This window comes from Salmo trutta, chromosome 26 (genome assembly GCF_901001165.1).
Source record: "Salmo trutta chromosome 26, fSalTru1.1, whole genome shotgun sequence".
NCBI classification, from domain to species: Eukaryota; Metazoa; Chordata; class Actinopteri; order Salmoniformes; family Salmonidae; genus Salmo; species Salmo trutta.
Genome location: NC_042982.1, coordinates 11,261,691 through 11,286,431, shown reverse-complemented (window position 1 = coordinate 11,286,431; position 24,741 = coordinate 11,261,691). Strand labels below are relative to the sequence as shown.

The following is a 24,741-nucleotide window of genomic DNA, read 5'->3' as shown; positions in this document are numbered from 1 at the left end:
TCCTAGAGTGGAATCCTTAGAAACTGGAATGAGCCCCATCATACCAATAACAGCCCTATAGCGCATTAGGCGTTCCATCTAAACACTGCATGTTCTAGATCCCTAAGAGCGCCATTGTGGGTTTTTATTAAGGGAAATGTTCCACTCTCAGCTATTGTATTGTGTAACGGAGGGAGCATCATACAAATGACTTCTCCATCACCCTTTTCCACGTCGACAGCCAAAGAAATCGGTATCAATGTAAATAATACACTGCATTTGAGATAATGTTATTATTTTCCAATGCAAGGTACGCTTCCCGCTCACTTCAAATGCCATTACACAATCAATGTGAAATAAAATATAGTCAACCATTGGATAAAGATTGGAGCATCATATTCTGGACATGGGCATCTTCAAGTGTTCAATTGATGCCTGTCAGAAATTCCCCATATGATGTAAATGAGCATTTTGAAACCCCAATGGCTCCAGGAGTGGAACATTCACCTAAAGCACAGCAGACTCCTTTAATAATCTTCTAGATTTTCTGCAACGAGATGTAAAGCTGACGTTTTGCCTCGCTTCTCGTATACTGAGAACATTCACAGGCTATCACCATTGCTTTTAATAGTACCTGCTGTATCGCTAAAGTGCTCTCATTTCAGAGACGAAGGGGCAATCATTTCATCATCTGTCATGCGGGCCAGAGTGCTCTGACTGAAATAGGCTATCTTCAAGAGCATTGGCTGCTGGGGAAAGAGGGAATCTCGGTAGATTACTGGGTGCAAATCGAGCAAATAGCTACGCTGTCTTCTACCATGAATGATAACTGCAATGAAACATAAGAAATCACTGTCGTTTTCATTGGATATTCAGAGATGTGATCGTATGACTCAGAATTAGATCACAAATTCTGATTTAACGTTCAATAATTATTTGTGTGTAAATCTCATTCCAGCATTTACATCATCAGACCTGTTCTATTTCAGGTGTGTCAGTCTTATGCCTAATGTGAATGTACTGTAGAATGTCTAAAAGTGCTTTTTTCTGGTGGTCAAAATTACATTAAAGAACAGGGTTGCAAACGTGAACATTTGAAAACAGTTGACAATCACAGGCTGAAACACAAGCCCTTCTAAATAGAAACCGAACAAGGCAATTTTCATTGGAGTTCCCTTTTGAATTTAATTCCGACCTTTGAAGCACTTGTGAGAATTTCAAGCCATTACCCAGGCAAACAATTTTCCGCTAACAGCCAAGCACCTTAAAGAGAATGTCAGTTACCATGGAGACAGCTGCTAGAACCCTGGCTCTAACTTCCTCGCCACATTACTGGCTCCAGGTCATCTACAAGACCCTGCTAGGTAATGCCCCGCCTTATCTCAGCTCACTGGTCACTATAGTAGCACCCACCTGTAGCACGCGCTCCAGCAGGTATATCTCTCTGGTCACCCCCAAAGCCAATTCCTCCTTTGGCCGTCTCTCCTTCCAGTTCTCTGCCGCCAATGACTGGAACGAACTACAAAAATCTCTGAAACTGGAAACACTTATCTCCTTCACTAGCTTTAAGCACCAGCTGTCAGAGCAGCTCACAGATCACTGCACCTGTACATAGCCCATCTATAATTTAGCCCAAACAACTACCTCTTCCCCTACTGTATTTATTTATTTATTTTGCTCCTTTGCACCCCATTATTTCTATTTCTACTTTGCACTTTCTTCCACTACAAATCTACCATTCCATTGTTTTACTTGCTATATTGTATTTACTTTGCCACCATGGCCTTTTTTGCCTTTACCTCCCTTATCTCACCTCATTTGCTCACATTGTATATAGACTTATTTTTCTACTGTATTATTGACTGTATGTTTGTTTCACTCCATGTGTAACACTGTGTTGTTGTATGTGTCGAACTGCTTTGCTTTATCTTGGCCAGGTCACAATTGTAAATGAGAACTTGTTCTCAACTTGCCAACCTGGTTAAATAAAGGTGAAATAAAAAAATAAAAATATAAATTACAAGTACGAAGCACTGAGATAAATTAAGAAACGTCAAAACTGATGATATTGTTTGTTTTCATTTTGAGTATCTGTTTTCATGTTTAACAGTCCTGTAATTAGTAGCACAAGTATCTGTTTGCAAATTATCCCTTGCTGACTGTTTGGTTCACAGAGGTACTCTAGGTAAAGTTTTAAAAGGAAATTAAAACATATGAATCAAGACAATGTAAACAAATGACAGCACAGAAAGACATAATTTGAGAGGTAGAGAACGCCACTGGCTTTAGTGTACTTTGGTAGACGGTTTAAAGGTTACTGGTGTTTGTTGGTCGCCCCGCCAGGTAAACCATGTTAAATTAAATCTTAGCTTGACAGTGGCCATCAACATGTTACAACTGCAGTGGCAGGATTCCGTGTGGTGGTACAGTAATATAAATAGATTCAGTATGATGCTATCGGGTCAGTTCCTTAGTCTTTTCCAGACCAGATTGTATAATGACCTGCAAGCTTAAAGCAGGTCATTAACACAGAATTGACAGCCCTGTCCTGATGCCCTTCGTCCATGAACCCTTCATTTCTAAAAACAGACCATTCTCATGCTTGCACTCTCTCCTGTTGTCAATGGATCCGATCTGATCACACATCCCTCATCTGCAAGCACATCCCATGTGGTGCACATGACCAAGTCCCATTGGTTTGGTTTATAAAGCTATCTTCTCAATAGCATGAGTGGCTATTGGGTCATGCTCCACTGGTTACTGTGTAGGATGCTGCCATTCATTCATCCAGTTCTTTTCAACTTCTGTTCGGAATCCTGTAAAACACAGTCCTGCGTGTTAAGTTCCCCTGTAATCTTAGGAGATATTTTGAGAATAACAACAGCGTTTAAAGACTAGCAAAACTTGATTGTAGTTTCACACATGAATTCATGACCCAAGGTGTTTGCACATGATTTTTTTTCAGGAGCCAAAATTTAAGCTGTTTATTTCAGGAGTAAGTATTAACTTGTTTGTTTAATTTTGTGTGTGTGTGTGTGTGTGTGTGTGTGTGTGTGTGTGTGTAATGACGTCGTCTGATGCAGAAACCCTCAGTAAACACGTTATTGATCATTTCATCATTCAAATGTACATTTATTATTGTGATGTTATTATTTATAATTAACAGGATCTGGGCTGGATAGTAAAACATTTTCTTTATACACAATGATTTGTTTGTTTTATTTTTCATCTTCACTCCCTCTTGGGGCCTAACCTAGATTACAGCACAACGACTATTAATCATTGATGATCAGACCTTTGAATATTGCTGAAATATAATACATTTGCACCTAAATGAACACATACATATTTAACAAAAATATACTGTGCAATATTTCCTTTGTTTTTGTGTGGACAGGCAGCACCACCAATAATTTAATCCAAAACACACCCCAAATTAACTTTCACCCAGACTAGTATTCCCTGCAAAATCATAATGCCAATGTTTCAGTATATAAAAAGCATCCTAAATAGCAAAATATGGTAAATCCAGAGGCCTACCAAAAGACACACAAATCACTGTACAGCATGTGTTTCCCCTTTTCACTGCCATTAAATACCCGTATATCGTCTGCCAATGTCAAAAGATATTGATCTGAAAAATGGTGCCGGAGAAGAAGGCAGACATTTTACGTGTCCCAAACCGATTGTGTTTTTTTGTTTGTAACTTATTTTTTTACTTATTTTGTACATAATGTTGCCGCTACCATCTCTTATGACCGAAAATAACTTCTGGACATCAGGACTGCAATTACTCACCACGGACTGGCAGAATCCTTTTATTTCCTTTAATGAGTCTGACGAGCCCGACGCAAATGATATACTGCTTTCTCTGGAACAGGCCCAGATCCCTGTGATTTGCGTGAAGAGGAGGTGGGAAAAAAGGGGCCAGAGGGCGGGCTGCCTTTTGAGAATTTGTAGGCGAACGAATAAACCTCCACTTCCTTCCATTCTGCTAGCAAACGTGCAATCTTTGGAAAATAAAATCGATGACCTACGCGCAAGATTAAAGTACCAACAGGACATTCAAAACTGTAATATTTTATGCTTCGCAGAGTCGTGATTGAACGACGACACTATCAACATACAGCTGGCTGGTTATGCCCTGTACCAGCAGGATAGAACAGCGGCATCTGGTAAGACAAGGGGCGGCGGACTATGTATTTTTGAGAATAACAGCTGGTGCATGATATCTAAGTCTCGAGCTATTGCTCGCCTGAGGTAAAGTATCTCATGATAAGCTGTAGACCACATTATCAACCTAAAGAGTTTTCATCTGTAGTTTTCGTAGACGTTTACATACCACCACAGTCAGAGGCTGGCATTAAGACAGCATTGAATGAGCTGTATTCCGCCATAAGCAAACAAGAAAATGGCAGCGCTCCTGACTTTAACACAGGGAAACTTAAATCCGTTATACCAAATTTCTATCAGCATGTTAAATGTTCAACCAGAGGGGGAAAAAAACTCCACACACAGAGACGCATACAAAGCTCTCCCTCGCCCTCCATTGGCAAATCTGATCATAATTCTATCCTCCTGATTCCTGCTTACAAACAAAAAAGCACCAGTGACTACATCAATAAAAAAAGTGGTCAAATGAAGCAGATGCTAAGCTACAGGACTGTTTTGCTAGCACAGACTGGAATATGTTCCGGGATTCCTCTGATGGCATTGAGGAGTACACCACATCAGTCATTGGCTTCATCAATAAGTGCATCGATGACGTCGTCCCCACAGTGACCGTTCGTACATACCCCAACCAAAAGCCATGGATTACAGGCAACATCCACACTGAGCTAAAGGCTAGAGCTGTCGCTTTCAAGGAGCAAGACTCTAACCCGGAAGCCTATAAGAAATCCCACTATGCCCTCTGAAGAACCATCAAACAGGCAAAGCATCAATACAGGACTAAGATCGAATCGTACTACACTGGCTCAGATGCTCGTCAGATGTGGCATTACAGACTACAAAGGGAAGCACAGCCGAGAGCTGCCCAGTGACACGAGCCTACCAGAAGAGCTAAACTACTTTTATGCTCGCTTCGAGGCAAATAACACTGAAACATGCATGAGAGCACCAGCTGTTCCAGAAGACTGTCCAATCACGCTCTCCGCAGCCGATGTGAGTAAGACCTTTAAACAGGTCAACATTCACAAGGACGCCAGACGGATTACTAGGATGTGTACTCTGGCAAGTGTCTTCACTGACATTTTCTTTTTTTCCCCTTTTTCTTTACCCCCTTTTTCTCCCCAATTTCGTGGTATCCAATTGTTAGTAGTTTACTGTCTTGTCTCATCGCTACAACTCCCGTACGGACTCGGGAGAGGCAAAGGTCGAGAGCCATGCGTCCTCCGAAACACAACCCAACCAAGCTGCACTGCTTCTTAACACAGCACGCATCCAACCCGGAAGCCAGCCGCACCAATGTGTCGGAGGAAACACCGTACACCTAGCGACCTGGTCAGGGTGCACTGCGCCCGGCCCGCCACAGGAGTCGTTAAGATATCCCTGCCGGCCAAACCCTCCCTAACCCGGATGACGCTAGGCCAATTGTGCGCCGCCCCATGGGCCTCCCTGCTGCAACCAGCTGCGACCGGCTGCGACAGAGCCTGGGCTCGAACCCAGAGTCACTGGTGGCACAGCTAGCACTGCGATGCAGTGCTTTTAGACCACTGTGCCACCCGGGAGGCTGTTTCACTGACATTTTCAACCTCTCCCTGTCCGAGTCTGTAATGCCAACATGTTTTAAGCAAACCACCTGCCTAAATGACTCCCGACCTGTAGCACTCACGTCTGTAGCCATGAAGTGCTTTGAGAAACCATAGACCCACTCCAATTTGCATACCACCCCAACAGATCCACAGATGATGCAATCTCTATTGCACTCCACACTGCCCTTTCCCAGCTGGACAAAAGGAACACCTATGTGAGAATGCTATTCATTGACTACAGCTCAGCGTTCAACCCCATAGTTACCTCAAAGCTCATCAATAAGCTAAGGACCCTGGGACTAAACACCTCCCTCTGCAACTGGATCCTGGGACTTCCTGACGGGCCGCCCCCAGGTGGTAAGGGTAGGTAACAACACATCTGCCACGCTGATCCTCAACACAGGGGCCCCTCAGGGGTGTGTGCTCAGTCCCCTCCTGTACTCCCTGTTCACCCATGACTGCACGGCCAGGCACGACTCCAACACCATCATTAAGTTTGCCGATGACACAACAGTGGTAGGCCAGATCACCGACAACGACGAGACAGCCTATAGGGAGGAGGTCAGAGACCTGGCTGTGTGGTTCCAGGACAACAACCTCTCCCTCAACATGATCAAGACAAAGGAGATGATTATGGACTACAGGAAAAAGAGAACCGAGCACGCCCCCATTCTCATCAACGGGGCTGCAGTGGAGCAGGTCGAGAGCTTCAAGTTCCTTGGTGTCCACATCGCCAACAAAATATCATGGTCCAAACACACCAAGACAGTCGTGAAGAGAGCACAACAAAACCTATTCCCCCTCAGTAGACTGAAAAGATTTGGCATGGGTCCTTAGATCGTCAAAAGGTTCTACAGCTGCACCATCGAGAGCATCCTGACTGGTTGCATCACTGCCTGGTATGGCAACTGCTCGGCCTCTGACCGCAAGGCACTACAGAGGGTAGTATGAACGGCCCAGTACATCCCTTTGGCCAAGCTTCCTGCCATCCAGGACCTCTACACCAAGCGGTGTCAGAAGAAGGCCCTAAAAATTGTCAAAGACTCCAGCCACCCTGGTCATGGACTGTTCTCTCTGCTACCGCACGGCAAGCGGTACCGGAGCGCCAAGTCTAGGTCTAAGAGGCTTCTAAACAGCTTCTACCCCCAAGCCATACGACTCCTGAACACCTAATCAAATAGCTACCCAGACTATTTGCATTGCCCCCTCCCCCTCTCTTACACCGCTGCTACTCTTTGTTGTTATCATCATCTATGCATAGTCACTTTTATAACTCTACCTACATGTACATATTACCTCAACTAACCGGTGCCCCCGCACATTGACTCTGTACCGGCACCCCCCTAATAAAGTCTAGCTATTGTCATTTTACTGCTACTCTTTAATTACTTGTTACATTTATTTCTTATTCTTATCTGTATTTTTTTAAACTGCATTGTTGGTTAGGGGCTCGTAAGTAAGCATTTCACTGTAAGGTCTACACCTGTTCTATTCGGCACATGTGACTAATACAGTTTGATTTGATCAACAGCAACAAGGACTCTAAAAGGAAAAGGATGTCAAAAGGTCAATGAGACCCCGACTTGGACACAGCCAGGAAAATATTGAGAACACGGGATACAAGTAATCTGCCAAGACTGGTGATGAGGAGCCCACAATACCAGTCAGACTGACTGATTACATTTGCCTTAATCAGAGGTTAACATTAATTACAGCATGAGATCAGAACATGAGAGAGCCTTGGGCTTTAAATCTCTTGGCTGTACACACACACACACACACACACACACACACACACATATACAAGCACGCGCACACAACCTTACGCACTTAACTACGCATGCGCACACACAGACAAACACACTCACACACAGACACAGGAGATGAAGCTTAAAGAGGGAACCCACAGGGTGGTGTATGCTGCATGATTATGCACAGTGCCTGCTAGCTCCCCTATGTCTCTGGGTTCCAGCACCATCTTCACCCTCTATCTCTTGTGTGCTAGATCTGCAGTTAATATAAAATGATTCTACACAATTTTCAATTATACATGAAGCCCACCCACTTGCTCCCTGTACGGAACCCACCATTTTTCTGCTGAATGAAAGCTACAAGATATTTTGAAGTAAATCTGCCTGGTATCATGGACATAACCGAACATATCCAGGTACTTTGAAGAAATACTTAGGCCTACTCTGTATGCCTTGCATGCAAGATAGACGGTCTTCACCAATATCTAACCTGCATGGTAGACAGACATGTGTAACATTTCAATCTGTTACAAATCCACAGCCTCATATATAGAACAGTGTTATGGAGGCTGGGAATGCACACAGTACCCAGGGGCCACTTTGCTGTTTGTCTTATGTATAGGAGAACTAGTCACTGTCGGCACGATCAGGGCCAGCTCTAGCCTTTTGCCCCCCCACAATTTTATAACACATTTTATGCAATTCTACTCATTTTGCCATGGGGCAGAGATACATTTTTGCCGTTTTAAAGCCAATTTCCTGCATTATATCCATTTTGCCATTGTTTAACAGTTTTAAAGCAAATTTTCTGCAATTTTCTACACATTTTGCTATGTCTTATGCCATGTTAATGATATCTAAGTGAGAGTGACTAACAAAATCAATGGGGGCCCTGGAGGTTAGGGCCCCTGGACACGTGCCCTGCGTGCCTGGTTGGTATACAGCCATTATTACTACAAGTTTAGATAACTGGCTAGACTAAACTGGCTAGACTAAACTTACCAATCTAAAAATTGTTAGCTGACATGACTAATTGAGTGATTGTCAGTGACTGACATAACAAGAGAAAAATTGCTGATTCACAACCAAATTTCTAACTTACATTTTGCTACTATTCAACAGTAAGTTGAAACCCTGACTGAGTTCCTAAAACAAGACAGTGTTGGCTTTGGGCCGGGGAACCTTATTCCTGGAGCCGGCCCTGGGTAGGTTCAGTTAATAAGGCTAAAGTTAAGGTTGTGTAGTGTTTTAGCACTTACAGCATCACTTTGGCAGAGAAACACCACCGAGACAGGTTAAAGGGAAAGTTCAGGAAAGTTGAAAAAGCTGAAACTTCAAAACAGCAAACCATCCCTTTAATATTGTGCACCAGATCTACAGGTTGAATTAATGGAGGAGACGGGATACAGCAGCAGCTCACAAACATGTGGTAAAAAGTGCCAAGCAGCCAAGAAACCAACCAACCACACTGGGTCCAGGCTTCACCCAGGCTCTGTCCAGTGGAACAGGGGGCCTCTTGTTCCTGTGCCATGGTGGCAGGAAACGTGATGTATTCAGATGATAATGAGCCATGCAGCAGGACAATCAAAACCCCCAGTGTCCTGGCACCAGCTAGCCCTCTCTCAAAGACCCATCGCCAAGGAGACCAGTTGGAACGGGACCCTGACAGTGCCAAGGGACAGCGAGGGTATTAAGGATTTCACAAAGCTCTGAACGAACTGAGGCTTTCCAGAGGACTGTCTTTCAGCAAAGAAAAACACACAGCTACCCTTGGTATATTTCCTACTGTAAAAGGCTGTATTGGAATGCTGTTTTGAATATCATCTGTGGCATGTGTGATTTTCTCCAAACACGTCACGGCTGTTCGTTTCTATTTTTATACGCACAGTCCACCTGAGTCCTCGGTACTGTAGGCAGGGTGTAAGACAATGAAGCCTTTTCATTTTTTACCACTGCTCCCCAGGCCCAAAAAAAATAATCAAGCATTTGGACTGGAACCCTCTGCCCAAAATTACAGAGGCGGCTGACAGCATGCAAACGAGAGGTAATGGTCTTAGAGCCGAGGATTTAACACATGCTGGTATGCTCCAGATGTTTACTTAGAGTTGTTTTTCCCAATACCACGGCGGTCCTGGGTTCAAATACCATTTGAAATAATTCAAATACGTTTGGAGTTTGCTTTAGCCTGCCTGGAGTACCAGATGGGCAGGGCTTGCCGTTTCGAAGCTATTATAATGGTTCCTTTGCAAAAAGGCAAGCTCAATGACACCCAGCTAAGGTATTTGAAGTTATTTCAGATAGTATTTCAACCCAAGTCTGTTACCACAAAGGAGGAAAGTAGAGTGGGTAGAGGAAGCTCAAGCAAAGTGTTGTAGTTCCTTCCTTTGTAATCCTGCTGCACTGTGCCAGTACACGGACTGACTGACTCTCCTCAAGATAGAGGCAGAGAGGCAGTACAGCCCTTACCATGCTGTGCAGTCGTGTGTGTGAAATGTGCTTCGGTGGGTGACTCAACCATGCATGCGTTTCTAAAGGATTCACTTTGACCTCTATCTACAATCAACTGGTCTCTCCTGAGGAGTGTCTGTCAGACGACAAAAGGGAAGTATGCAGTTTATTCCTGAGCTAAAACCAACTCCCCTTTAATGGTTTATTAACTATGACTATAACACAGTATCACAGGAGCTCATCTGCATACCAATGTGTAATGCATTTTTCATCCGACTGTTAAACAAGGATTCATTAAAATTGCAGTAAATTTGCCATGCATAGCCATATAATCAGTTATAGCTGGGTTGAACGAGCGTTTACCCTTTTATCTAGGCGCCATTTTTAACAATTGAAAATAGCATCTCTTGTGGCTGTGGGAGTAAAATGACGGTTGGCTCAATGGGGCTCTCTGCCGTTTTCAACTAAACTCAATTTTCTATTATGTTCCCTCTAATAGCGAAGCCATCACTTTCTGCACCCACCACCCACCACTCTCCTAAAGCTTTAATCACAGCTAAAAGTCAATAGGCAATTGCAATAGGACAGCTGAAGCAAACTTCCAATGTATTGAAAACCCTGCTCAGAACAACAATGTTTTTTTTATATCAGGAGAGTGTAATGAAATACCCATGTTATTTTTAAAAGGGAAAACGTCAGCCTTGTACGCACATGGGAGGTTGATTGATCGCTTGTTATTCACTCACTGATTATGGGCCACGAACCTGAACAGGCCTTCCTCTCTAGGTCCTAAATGAGGATGTTGGTTGTGTTCCAATAATCTGTCCTTTCTTGTGCACTTAAAGGGACCTTTCAAAATTGTACAACTTCATATTCGCCATCTTGCCATGTTGGTCCCGTGTGGCTCAGTTGGTAGAGCATGGCGTTTGCAACACCAGGGTTGTGGGTTCGATTCCCACGGGGGACCAGTACGGTAAAAAAAATGTATGAAATGAAATGTATGCATTCACTACTGTAAGTTGCTCTGGATAAGAGCGTCTGCTAAATGACTAAAATGTAAATGTAAAATCTCCAGCACTACTCCAACATCAACATATGTGAAAATGGTGCATTTCTATGTTTTGGGGTAAAAAAGATAGAGGAAGATGCATTTCCAATGACATCATCAACCAATTAGTAGGCAAAAAACGTCACACGATGCACACTGATGATGTCATTGGAAACCATTGTCTTTTTTACTACAAAACATAAACATTTTCACATTGGGGTGGTGCTGGAGATGATGAATATGAAGTAGAATAATTGCTAAATTCCCTTTGTAGATTTAAAAGGAAATGACAGGTATATGAAAACTCATTCCAACACCAATCCAATGCTTTTAAGTTTGTGGGCAGTAGTGAATGAGTGCACACTTTAGGAAGAAGGAGAGATTACTGGGGCACACGTCTTCTCTTTTAAAAAGGAGAGGGGACATCTCAGTTGTGATGCATGATGGGATACACACACTCCCTCCGATATCTATCAACAGAGGAATTACTCTCCGTGTTGACATTGAAAGATGGGACAACAATGTAATTGCATGGTTATTGTTGGTTTGGGATAATTACAGTTGTGATAACATGCAGGGATAGTCTTAATTGCGCATGGCTAATTACCCAAATTGACTAGATTGATGTTAATTGCATTGTTCACACTGTGTATTGCATGTTGGACAACTGAAAAATAACCACAGAGGACCTATACAGACAGCACGCAGGACCAGGGATTCAACTCTAGTCATTAGCTCATTCCCACGGCCACAACATTGTGATGCATTTTTGCTCGGGATCCACAGAAGAGGAGTGAAGTATGGCTCAGAGGGAGGAGAGCGAAGAGGGGAGGAGCAGGAAGTGTGACGATAGAGGGAGGAAAAAGAGAAATGATGGTGGCTGGAGAGAAAAGATGAGAGATGGAGGGAAAGAGGAGAACACGAAGGGAGGTAGAGAGAGGTGATAATTAGTTCACGTGAGGTAGGGCCAAAGAGGCTTGCTGTCCACTGGGTCTCGTGAATACATAAACCCAAAGCTATCTATAATCTATAAATCACTGCATGGGGAACTGAGGGTTGTAATCTGCCGAAAAGCCTGTCTTAGCGAACGATTTGGGGCAAATAAACAGAGGAGCACTTTAATATTTTACACATTGTCTTGCGTCCATGTGTTACTTGTGCACAACGTTAGCTTAAAGCCCCTCAAATAGCCTGAATCTAAATCTTTTCTGCTGTGGGATAACACACACTAATAGGAAACACACCACTGGACCAGGGATTTGGGACACTACTAATATTACAGCTGATAGATACACTACATGAACAAAAGTATGTGGACACCTCACACCAAACTCATGGGCGTTAATATGGAGTTTGTCCCCCATTTGCTGCTATAACAGCCTACACTCTTCTGGGAAGACTTTCCACTAGATGTTGGAACATTGCTGCGGGGAATTGCTTCCATTCAGCCACAAGAGCATTAGTGAGGTCGGGCACTGATGTTGGGCGATTAGGCCTGGCACGCAGTCGGCGTTACAATTCATGTCAAAGGTGCTTGATGAGGTTGAGGTCAGGGCTCTGTGCAGGCCAGTCAAATTCTTCCACACCGATCTCAACAAACTATTTCTGTATGGATCTCGCCTTGTGCACGGGGGCATTGTCATGCTGAAACAGGAAAGGTCCTTTCCCAAACTGTTGCCACAAAGTTGGAAGCACAGAATTGTCTAGAATGCCATTGTATGCTGTAGCGTTAAGATTTCCCTTCACTGGAACTAAGCAGCCTAGCCATAACCATGAAAAACAGCCCCAGAACATTATTCCTTCTCCACCAAACTTTACAGTTGGCACTATACATTGGGGCAGGTAGCGTTCTCCTGGCAACAGCCAAACCCAGATTCGTCCGTCGAACTGCCAGATAGTGAAGAGTGATTCATCATTCCAGAGAACGTGTTTCCACTGCTCCAGATTCCAATGGCGGCGAGCTTTACACCACTCCAGCCGACTCTTGGCATTGCTTATTGTGATCTTAGGCTTGTGTGCGGCTGCCCGGACATGGAAACCCATTTCATGAAGCTCCCAATGAACATTTCTTGTGCTGACGTTGCTTCCTGAGGCAGTTTGGAACTCGGTAATGAGTGTTGCAACCAAGGACAGATTATTTTTTACGCACAACGTGCTTCAGCACTCTGCGGTCCCGTTCTGTGAGCTTTTGTGGCCTACCACTTCACAATAACAGCACTTACAGTTGACCGGGGCAGCTGTAGCAGGGCAGAAATTTGACGAACAAGCATCACTCCGCTGTTCTAACACGTATCAGACCTGACGTGCTCATTCCTACTCTAGTAATGTTGCTCAGCCTAAGAAAGCCATTTTGGCTCGTGTTTAAGTGGGTGAGGAAAGGGAACTTGTGAAAACTTTGTGTAGACAACACACCACTAGGGATCAATTCAGACACTCAGCACACATTAACCTAGCTGTCCTCTTGTGGAGAAGTAAAATATCATGTAATAAACTTCTTCAGCATGCTAAATATACCGTTGCTAGTCGCTGTCTATCACTTAGCTACAACCTAATTCATGTTTAGTTTGAATTTCAAGAACTAGACTGAACCTGTGCTGTATACATATTCTGAGATCTTTTGAAGATATATTCTTCAGTTCTAGGTTAGGAAACATACATCTTCTTAGGTGGAAGCCTGCGAATCGATGGCTTTATGAAGCACTACATCAAAGCTACACCATTTATTTTGACAAATGCATTGATTGGTAAGGCTTAACATAAGATATGGGGCTAAGCAGAGAGCGAGAGAGAGAGGCATAACACCCAGTCAGGTTATGAATTACCTATGGCTGTGAAAAGCTGGTGGCATGTTTAATGCAGTAGAGTGTCTCTATATTCTGCTGCTTCTCTGGAGATCTCTCTAGATGATTCCTTTACAGATTTCCTTCAGAAAATCACAGCAACATTAAAGAAAATACTGGTGTTATGTTTAATCTGATACGAATTTGAATAGTATAAATATCTATTAATTGTGTTTAATGTCAGAGGAACATCATGAAATTGCAATAGAACGACCGGTTCCAGAGGTTGAAAAGTGATATTTATCTTGACAAACGAGGCATTTTGTAGCGCAGTGGCACTTGACTGACGTTGACCTACAGTGTCCCCTGAGTTGGGTTTTCTGGAGTAAAAAGAAAACATACACTAGCCATTGGCTGCATCACATACAGACAAACAGCCATCAGTGAGAGCACACCACCTCCGTTAACATTTAAAAGCTTCCAACATTGAAATGACAATAAAAAGAAAAACCTTTTCAAAGCATTTTAAATTTTGCACACCTCACGCTGGCACACTGAATATATTAAAGTGAAAGTGTATTTCCCAGGCACATGAAAGCTATTGACGGAGGTCCGTAACCGTACCTCGAGGGATGAAACGCGGAAGTCACCGTTACAGAGCGCCAGACGACACGCTGGGTGCAGCTATGTGCAAATTTTCTAAATTACATTCAGAAGAATATGAATTATACTCCATGTATTGAGAATGGCAATTATCTGGTCAATACACTTTCCTGGTCTTCCTGTTTTCACTCGAGCCGTGTAATATTGAGTTGTTTCATCACAGACATAATGGTCTTCAACCACATAAAATCACTCTCGGAATTGGAAGCCATTACTATGGTCTGGGGCATAACCTCCAATCGTCAGCTCTACCAGGTTCAAGAGGTCATGTCTCTATTCCCTCTAGTCTATAGGGTTATGATGATTTGGATTTCATGGTAGCAATGTGTATTCGAATAAACTCACGTTTGAGTTTGAATGACTCCTTGTACCTGAGAAAAAGCTCACATGCAGACACTATGCATTTAGAAAGTGATGATGGTTGGTGGCCAGTATGTGAGGTGGATTACAGCAGCTATGTGGTCATACCAGGGCAGGAGAGCATTAAACCTTTGGGATGCTCACTCACTGCCATGCCAAGGGAATTAGAGCACACTACTCTACCTTCTGACCCATTGATTCCCCTGACCCCTCGGTTTCTAAACAAACAACCCTTGCTAATGCCCTGATACATAACAATCCTCTATCAGATACTATTGGAGGATTATGATAGGCTAACGCACAAGTAGGCAAGGTGTCTTATGGGCATTGTAGGTTTAAATGTTATGAATAAGAATTGTACCTGGGAAGTTTCATGATAGCCTTTAAATGCTTGCCATGTAAGCTTAACATTTTACGTTGGTGTTAAAAATTATGAACCAAGGTTACAGCACTAAAATAGCAATCTACATAAAGCACGGTACAAGACTGTCTCTGTACTACAGATAGATAGACACGGGACATTTCTCGAACACTCCCGTGCAATGCCATCAAATTTCAAGCCACTGAAGCTGGAAATCTAAAACGGAAAGTTGAGGGCATTCGCTGGATGCTACTACAGGACGACAACATCCGCCTAAAAGATGTAGAACCCCTGGGAGCAACGCACGGGGACAGGGAATCCACATTTAAAAGACAGGTTAGTGTGTGAACCACAAATGCGTCCCTCACCTCACTCCCAACAGCGTCCAAACAGGAAGTTGTGGACAGATGCTCATACCGTACGCATGCAGCCTAGTGGTTAGAGCCGCAACCTTCAGAACACACATGCCGTCTCGGGCAAGGGTTTGAATCCACTGCCTTTCTGACACAAACTCTCCTATCTATCTCTAGCCAATAGAAGTGTGTGTATTCTTAATCCCAGCTCGGTTTGATGACATTAATGAGATTTACATTTTGGTTATTTAGCAGACGCTCTTATCCAGAAAGACTTACAGGAGCAATTAGTGCCTTGCTCAAGGGCACATCGACAGATTTTTCACCTTGTCAGCTTGGGGATTCAAACCAGCGACCTTTCGGTTACTTGCCCAAAGCTCTTAACAGCTAGGCTACCAAACCCTCGAATCCCAAACAGCAATGACCACACATTGGACCGAGGTGTTTGGGCATTAACTTGGCTCAACCACCGCAAGCTTCTCTTTTGGGTACTGTTAGTAAAGTCCTAAGCAGGCAACTGTCTGCCAGTGCTTTCTCTCTCTCAAATATCTCCATCATTAATTCATACATTTCCCCAGAACCAGCTATCACAGCATTCTTTTGAAGGCTCGTCCTCCTCGCTCGTCTCTGTCGCTCATGCACATGAACTTTTCAAGCAGTCCCAAAGGTCTTTTAAATTTTTGAGAAGCTATTTTTAGCTTTAAAATAATCGAGGTGGAAACTTCCATCTGTCCTACACACATTCCAGCTGCTCCTTTTTAGTGGGGAAAAACAAACAAATTATTTGAGCACATATCTAAAGTAGAAATCGTACTTGATTATTGAAATCATATATTCAATATCATTTAGAAAGGAGAGTCATCATGAAGGATCACAGATGATTACAGAGACAGTTTGTTTTGCGTCACTGAGCACTGCTTTCCCAGCTCTCTCCCTTGAGTGCTTCTCTTTTCAGGGATACCTCTGCCGTGTCAGTCGTATTTCTCTGTTCAGGTCTGTTCTATTTGTTTACCTTGATTTTGGCAGGTAAGTTGATTGAACTTATTCTAAATTACCACAACGACTTGGGTAAGAGTCGCAGTGTAGAGGAAACTGGCCATGGCAGCTTAGGGAATTCAGCCAAGACACCCGGTTAACACCCCTACTTTTGCTTGGGTTATGGTAATTTAGAAAGCCTGTTGATAATCTGGAGGGTTAAAGCTTACAGTACCTGCAGAGAAACTCTTTTTTGCCAAGAAATCTGGGTTAAATTGATGCAAATAAAGTACCTTACTGCTATTGAGTTTTTTTCATTGCTGCTTTTTTTGTTGTATGTGTCGCCTAGGCCGACTCCTCATCTTCCCAACACAGCATTTAAATCATGGGGTGTGGAGAACTTCAAACGAGAAGCCACTACATTGGGGCACTGGTGGAACCAGGCAATTTAAAAGGCATTATATTCAACAACAACAACTAGTTGAAAAGTTCAGGAACACAACTTCAGATACATTTCATTTGCAGAATTGATCAGCATGCCGGATTGGTTCTCCAGCCCTCCAGCTATCTGGTGAAATCTTTAGAGCCGGCCATGGAGAGACACTCTGGGTATTGCCCTGGGCATCATTTCACAAGCAGAACCAATCCGCCATTTATTCTGTCCTTTTAAAAGTCCCTTGAACCAGCTCTGGAAAAGTATTTTTTAACATCAAACTTTTTCTGCATCACTTTATGCTTTGCATGTATCTGAATGTCTGTACTTGGTCTGCCTGGCCTTAGCTAATTGACAGGAATGCAACATTATGTATGAAGGCTTTGCTTGAAGACAGGCTTTTTTTCCAACTAAGGCTGCCAGTTTGAAGGGACCTTCAGTGAACTCGACAGTGTAAAGGGGACTGTCCGGCATCACTTGCGTGGAGAGTTCCCTTGTGACACGCTTTCTTCCAGACACAGGGCAGTTCTAGCGAAAACTAACGGCCACAGTCAGCTGAAGAGAAACCACAGCACAGGGAGACAACCCACTGGACACAGACGTCAATTCAATGTCAATTCCACATTGGTTCAACATTGAAATGATATGGAAACAATATTGATTCAACCAGTTTGTGCCCAGTGGAAATTGACGCTGAAGTAACACGGGCCAATAGAGTGCACTGTATCTCTCCTCTTCACCCGAACACTTTACCCCAACAAACCAGTAGTACCATATCAACAGACCTAGCTTTACCATACTAGAGATGTAACTCAGGAAGTTGATAATGAGTTGATCGGATCAATTCACATCAATGAGTGATGATTCGTGAGATGCACATTGCACCCAGGGGAGGTCAATATCAATATACAGCAGAAACAAGAAGACATCAGAGAAGAAATCTATTGCCAGTTTAGAGTATTTATAGAGACAAACACCTAGATAGAGAACATATTTCAAAAGTAAATTGACAATTTATGTTCAGTTATGCGTCTCCTTTGGATACATTGTGCAGTATGAACCATCTCTTTGGAGTACAAGGGAGAACTGCTGCACCTCATCCTTTGAACTCTTGCATTTTCCACTGGATCACAGAGCAGATAAAGTGAGACACTGATTACACGAGTAGACTTAGAAGGGATGGGGAGAAGGATGCTCTGTCTCAGTCCACTATTGAATAAGGATGACAGCAGCCATCACACACAGGGCCAGCACAGAAAAAGAAAAATGTATGAAATGTATGCATTCACTACTGTAAGTCGCTCTGGATAAGAGCATCTGCTAAATGACTAAAATCTAAATCTATAGTAGTTATGTTCAATATCTAGCACTCAATTGGATCAAACAAGAATTCACAATGCCACTTCTCTGTGATACACAAACATGTGAGACAGAATCCTGAGGGTGCAGGTACATGTTGGGAATATATTCCACAAACATTGGCCATTTCAATTTGTTCTGGACATACTTTGTTGAAAATATAAAGATTAATTAAATATGAATCATTAGCTTTGTATATTATTGTCGTCTACCCCCACCTAGTTCCCATCTATATTCTGAAAACTTCTTATGAGGTTGTGCTTGAACAGCTACAACAACAAGGCGGCCAAGGTGCGTCGTCACAGGGAATCGAGTGCTCTTCCTAATCGCGCGGATTATCGGTTGCACCTTTTTGCCGTCTGGATGGACCTTCGTTTCTATCTCAGACCAACACTGAATGTTCCACGACATGTTTCAGTCCGTATCCACGGCATTGTCTATAAAAGAGAATACAGATTTGGGCTCCCTGTCCGATGTTCCAAAAACGCCCATCGTGTGCATATGAAAGCAATCAAAAGTGATTTTCATGCGATATGGGAAAACATATTTAAACAAAGTAATTCTAAATCATTGCTTTAGAATGTGCTGGAATGGAGGGGGTTTACAGAGAGATTCAAATATTAAGGGAAGGATCAAGCATGGCATGCGCTCTTAGCGAGGTTGCTTCCATGGCACAATTGTAATTCCAAATTCGCCTATATTACAATCATAGATTACACAAATGCAATATTGTATCCCAATCATTTCCTCATGATCACATTGATATAATACAACATTAATTTAAAAAATGGTTGGGTAGGCCAATCTTATTTGTCAAAAATAATCAATTATGGTCAATTATTTTTTTCATAATATTTTTTCTTCTTCATGGTGTTACGATGGGATGGACAGTTTAATGGCACACAAGTAGTTAGGCCTACAAACTTTTTAAAGTAATAAATGTCTTACCTTCCATGCAAAATAAAACCAGCCAAGCAATCCATAGGTCCGAATTATGGAATTTAATCATGGTTCGTAAGTACTTGGCAAGTCGTTTTGTGTGGCTTCTTGATTTAGTAAATCGTTATTTCACAGTTTATTTGATGGAAAGTAACGGTCTCTCGAAACAACATACATGAATACAGTCCCAGTGGTTTACGCGATAATCAGATGCGTTTTATGTAGCAAAACAAAATGTTACATTTTCTAAAAGTAGAAAGAGCAACTAAAGGTTGCATCTCATCATAGTCTAACGCCACACTAAACCGCTGCTCCTTCTTGGACGTCCTTTCTTTTCGTTTCAGGGTTGTTTTTTTTGTTGGTCGCACACTCGCACTATTTTGTCAGCTGACAGCACTTGATATTTTCCATTTAATCAATTACGCACGTTCTGAAAATTGTCGGCAGTCTTGATGTAGTATATACAAATTCACAGAAGACATGAAACGTGATCATTTCTTAAAGGGTAATTGTTTCTTCTTGTACAAGGCAGGCCCATGGTTCTCAATGCTAAACATGCACTCCTTTTCTGTACAGCATTCTATTTGGAACCTTGATCGAGAACTCGCCCGTACTGTTGCCAGGAGACCAGTGACGCCAGTCTAGACTAGAGGTAGTAATGCCCCCCTCTGGTGACAAAAAAAAAGCCACTGTATGTGCTTGGTAGGCAACTGCATCCCGCAGTGCACGGTTGAAGCCAGCTCCAATGTATAAGGATGTACTGCATTATGCATGCAATTCACGTGCTGAATAAAAGCTGATATGAAGTAGATAAAGGCTATGGAGTTGCCAGGTTAACATTTATCTGGTTTATTGAAAGTTTTGCTTGATTGATTGATCCAGCTTTCATGCCCATCTTAATTCTGCAGAAGTGACAAGCTTTTCAGAAAGTACAGGCCCAATTCAATTTCAAAAAAGGTGTTTTCTTCATACCTGTAACAGCAAACCAACACAGTTTAGTTTTTCAAGCTGACAGTTTTCTGTCACCACCGCCCATATTATAAAGCCAGCAACACACAACAACAGCTCTCAAAAGGGGGGCAACTGTCAATGTGTTCTCTTGAACAAAACGTGATCTTACCACACACAGCTCAGCACAAAATACTCCCTGTGTTTCACTAAAAACACTGCAGGCATAAAGCCTGAGCACTTCTGGGCCAAATCTAGATATAAAAAACAGCTTTTTTTTAATCTGTCAAGGTTTTGTAGACAAACATTTGATGAAAAATGTTTCCCTTATTCAACTTTTCTGACTGTTGAGTCATTAAAAATGTATGAGAGGAGATGAGAAGGCGTGACAAGGGCCAGTGCTTCCGTACTGCCTGGGGTTGTTGGCAGGGGTTTCCAAAGCATATGTCTGTCACTCCTGACTTGAGCAACGTAAGGAGTAGCTATTTATACCGGAGGCCATTCAGACTGTTTGATTTCTGACATACTGCCGCCATTTTATAGAACCCTGACGTATGTTATCAGATATTATGAATACTGGATCTTAAAGCACCCCTGGTCACTACCTTCTGATTTGAGAAAGCAGTAACACTCAAATTATTCTTAAATGCAAGTGTGACAGTGTATACAGTAGCCGACACCGTACATATGAGCATACCATTGTGTGTTTTTACTAGAAGCTACTTGTCATGTTAATTTCATAAACCATGAAAGCATAAATGAAAAGTGACCCTACAGTTCTGCTGACAAGTTCACTAGGAAGATATACAGCCCATCTGTTCATCTCCACTCCTATGCATCCCAACCGGGATACAGCCAAGTGTGATAGAGGAGTTACCATACAGAAATGGAAGCATCCAAAGACACTGATTTATTATTGATACATTTTGCAATCGCTCCATTGTTCTTTTTCCGTCCGATATAAAAGATTAAGAATGTGAAGCAAGATATGTACGTTAAATGTTTTAATTCTTCTTTCCTGACAACCCCTGTTAGAGTTCACGTCCACTTGAATATTGATGCCATGTTAAGGAAACACTGCCTGGCTTTTGCTGTGTCATGCATCTTGTGCAGCTTTGCTTTTCCTAGTTTTGTAGAATGAATTTACTCCAGGCCAGTGCACCTGCTCACTAGGTCAATTCAGGTTAGACAAGGAATGGACTCCTATCTTCACACTGCATAGTCAGAGTACAATATGTTTGTACTGAACATGCACTGTACCTATGTCCCACTTTTAACACTATCCCCTGTTGAGGAAACCTTTGGGTATATATATATATATATATATATATATATAAATATATTATTTAATATTTTTCACCTTTATTTAACCAGGTAGGCTAGTTGAGAACATGTTCTCATTTACAACTGCGACCTGGCCAAGATAAATCAAAGCAGTGCGACACAAACAAACACAGAGTTACACATGGAATAAACAAACATGCAGTCTATAATACAATAGAAAAAGTCTATATACAGTGTGTGCAAATGAGATAGGATAAGGGAGGTAAGGTAATAAAATAGGCCATAGTGGTGAAATAATTACAATATAGCAATTAAACACTGGAGTGATAGATGTACAGAAGATGAGTGTGCAAGTAGAGATACTGGGGTGCAAAATAAATAACAGTATGGGGGATGAGGTAGTTGGATGGACTATTTACAGATGGGCTATGTACAGGAGCAGTGATCTGTTCTGACAGCTGGTGCTTAAAGCTAGTGAGGTAGATATGAGTCTCCAGCTTCAGTGATTTTTGCAGTTCGTTCCAGTCATTGGCAACAGAGAACTGGAAGGAAAGACGTCCAAGGGATGAATTGGCTTTGGGGGTGACCAGTGAGATGTACCTGCAGGAGCACGTGCTACGGGTGGGTGCTGCTATGGTGACCAGTGAGTTGAGATAAGGCGGGGCTTTACCTAGCAAAGACTTATAGATGACGTGGAGCCAGTGGTTTTGGCGACGAATATGAAGAGAGGGCCAGCCAACGAGAGCATACAGGTTGCAGTGGTGGGTAGTATATGGGGCTTTGGTGACAAAATGGATGGTACTGTGATAGACTGCATCCAATTTGCTCAGTAGAGTGTTGGAGGCTATTTTGTAAATGACATCGCCGAAGTCAAGGATCGGTAGGATAGTCAGTTTTACGAGGGTATGTTTGGCAGCATGAGTGAAGGATGCTTTGTTGCGAAAAAGGAAGCCATTTCTAGATTTAATTCTGGATTGGAGATGCTTAATGTGAGTCTGGAAGGAGAGTTCACAGTCTAACCAGACACCTAGGTATTTGTCCTCCCTTATGCTTTATATTTCAAACTAAGAACATTGAGTTTTCCCATAAATTGTGCTAAAATAAACAAAAAGAATGCAATTCAATCTTTTGAACTGGACAATTTATCCAAAAAAACTTGAACATAATGTTTGCCAATCAATTGTATTCAATCTATTAAACAAATATTAAAATGAAAAACACCTCCCCCTTCTGGTGGACTTTAGACTTTTCACTAGGGAGGAAAGATGTCTAAAAAAAAAAAAATCTTGACATTCACCATATACCCTGGTTGTCGTGTTTAATGTTCTGTTGTAAAACACACTACTTTACAGTCTGGCACATCAAAATATAAATCAGGAACAACAAGGAAACGGTACACAGTAAATATCATGCATCGACACTGCAGTAGAAAACATTGAGATCAGGGTTGACTGGCAGTAGCACCTCCTCACAGCACCAGAATCAGTGATGCTTATTCTTGCCTTCATCCTAAAATGACAAAAGACATACATTTAATAAAAGATAAGCCATAAAACCCTAGCGATTATGACAATATCAAGGTGCCAGTATGAACCATTACATGTACTAATAATAACACTTGTTTTGAGTGAAATATGCAGTCAGGCCCTGATATGTGACTGTAGGGCAGGTAACACCTTTTTATTGCGCTCCTATCTGATCTGTATTCACAGACACACCTAGTAACTCAGAGCAGTCATGTCCATTTTCTCTTTTACGTCAGCCTAGTTTGCATAAAAAGTAAGACATGACCGAGGTTATAAAATGTCTGATGAGTCTTACAGTCTTGTCCATGTACCTATCAACAACAGATAGCTATGCAGCAGCAATAAAGACTGCGAAGGAGATAACTGTTTCTAAAATGGTTTTACTAGCTGATAAAGTGCACGGAACCGTATTTGATAGTAAAAGTTCTGAGTCTCAAGTGTTGTAAATGACAACGCCAACCACTCATACATAACTAGGGCATTTAGCCTGATAAAACTACCACAGTTGGTATGGCCTGTACAGCCTCTATGGCCTTACCCATGTTGATAGTAAGGAACCCTTGAACTAATGGTGTGGTTGTCAACACGGCTTGTTGGACCACATTCTATAGCAGTCATACATGAACATTCTTTGGAAGAATAATAAAACGTTTTTTTTCTTTTTTCTTTTAAACACTGAACAAATCAAGGCTAAATGTACACTACCTCATCACTGCTGGACGAGGAGGAAGAAGAAGACCCATGCCCATCATCTTTGTCCTTATGCTCTTTGGGCTTCTTGTCTTTCTTCTTCTTATGACCTTTGTCCTTCTTGTCACCATGTTTCTTGTCCTTATGTTCCTTAGACTTGTCTTTGTCCTCCTTATGGTCCTTCGATTTGTCACTGTCCTTGCGGTCCTTTGATTTGACTTTGTCCTTGGATGCACTCTAAAAGTTGGTAGACAGTCAGGATACTTTGTATGCAGTGTGTGTATCAGCATTAGTTGCACACAGATTGCCATTGATGGCTGAAATATAATTGGCACACTAATAAAGCAACTGGTTTAGGTAATGGTAACAGTATGTTTCTTACCTTGTCCTTATCCCCATCTTTGTCCTTCTTCTTCCCCCATCCAAAGAGGGCATTCTGTTCCTGGCCAGAGGCATCATCCTTTTTCACCTGATCATCTTTACCTACAGCTGTGGGAAATAAGATACCTGACATGTAGGCTTACAGTGATCTTTACATGAACAATCACAGCCTAATAAACTGACCAGAACCATTTCATTAAATTACAGGTTAATCATCCTCAACAGCAATAAGTAGACAGTGCCTTTTCTCAATTTCTCCACTATGCTTTCTTCAAGTGAGAGGACAAAAGGCCTACTCCACCTGTCCATGTTAGATTGCTAATCTAGATTACTAATAATGTCATTTTGATGCACATTTGCCTTCTACTATTAATAACATAAATATATTGTCTCAACTAAGGCAGTCTTTGGAATAATTCAATGTTTGACAGGTGTGAAATGCACATTCAATCCGCTGAAATAATAGGAAAAGACCTGGCTTGCATCAGACTAATAACCATCAAATCAATAGAGAAATGGATACTCTGTAGTTACTGTAGTTCAAACAATATTTTAGAGTTGAATGCAATTATGAAATCAAGAATTACCTGAAGCCAAATCGAAATCCATGTTGTCTTGGGAGCACACAACGGTAGTGACAACCTGCAGGAACAACTTTGCCCTTTAAACGGAAAATGTCACGCGATGCACCTACCTGTTGACCCCACCCC

At 42.2% G+C, this 24,741-nt stretch overlaps 2 protein-coding genes across 3 annotated transcripts in view; both read right to left on the bottom strand.

Annotated features, from left to right (window-relative positions):
* LOC115163123 (immunoglobulin superfamily member 11) overlaps positions 1-19,509 on the bottom strand; it is a 97,952-nt gene extending 78,443 nt beyond the window's left edge. For both annotated transcript variants that reach the window (XM_029714752.1, XM_029714753.1), the window contains exon 1: positions 19,212-19,509. In XM_029714752.1, coding sequence (XP_029570612.1) covers positions 19,212-19,272 — 61 coding nt within the window. In that variant the 5' untranslated portion in view covers positions 19,273-19,509. The remainder of the gene's footprint in view (positions 1-19,211) is intronic.
* Positions 19,510-22,560: 3,051 nt separating this feature from the next.
* On the bottom strand, positions 22,561-24,741 carry LOC115163122 (protein PXR1). Its single transcript, XM_029714751.1, has 4 exons — positions 24,619-24,741; positions 24,033-24,139; positions 23,666-23,887; positions 22,561-22,943 (listed from the first exon to the last, which is right to left on the bottom strand). Exons 1-4 carry the CDS (start codon positions 24,638-24,640, stop codon positions 22,917-22,919), a joined length of 378 nt encoding a protein of 125 aa, XP_029570611.1. The 5' UTR covers positions 24,641-24,741; the 3' UTR covers positions 22,561-22,916.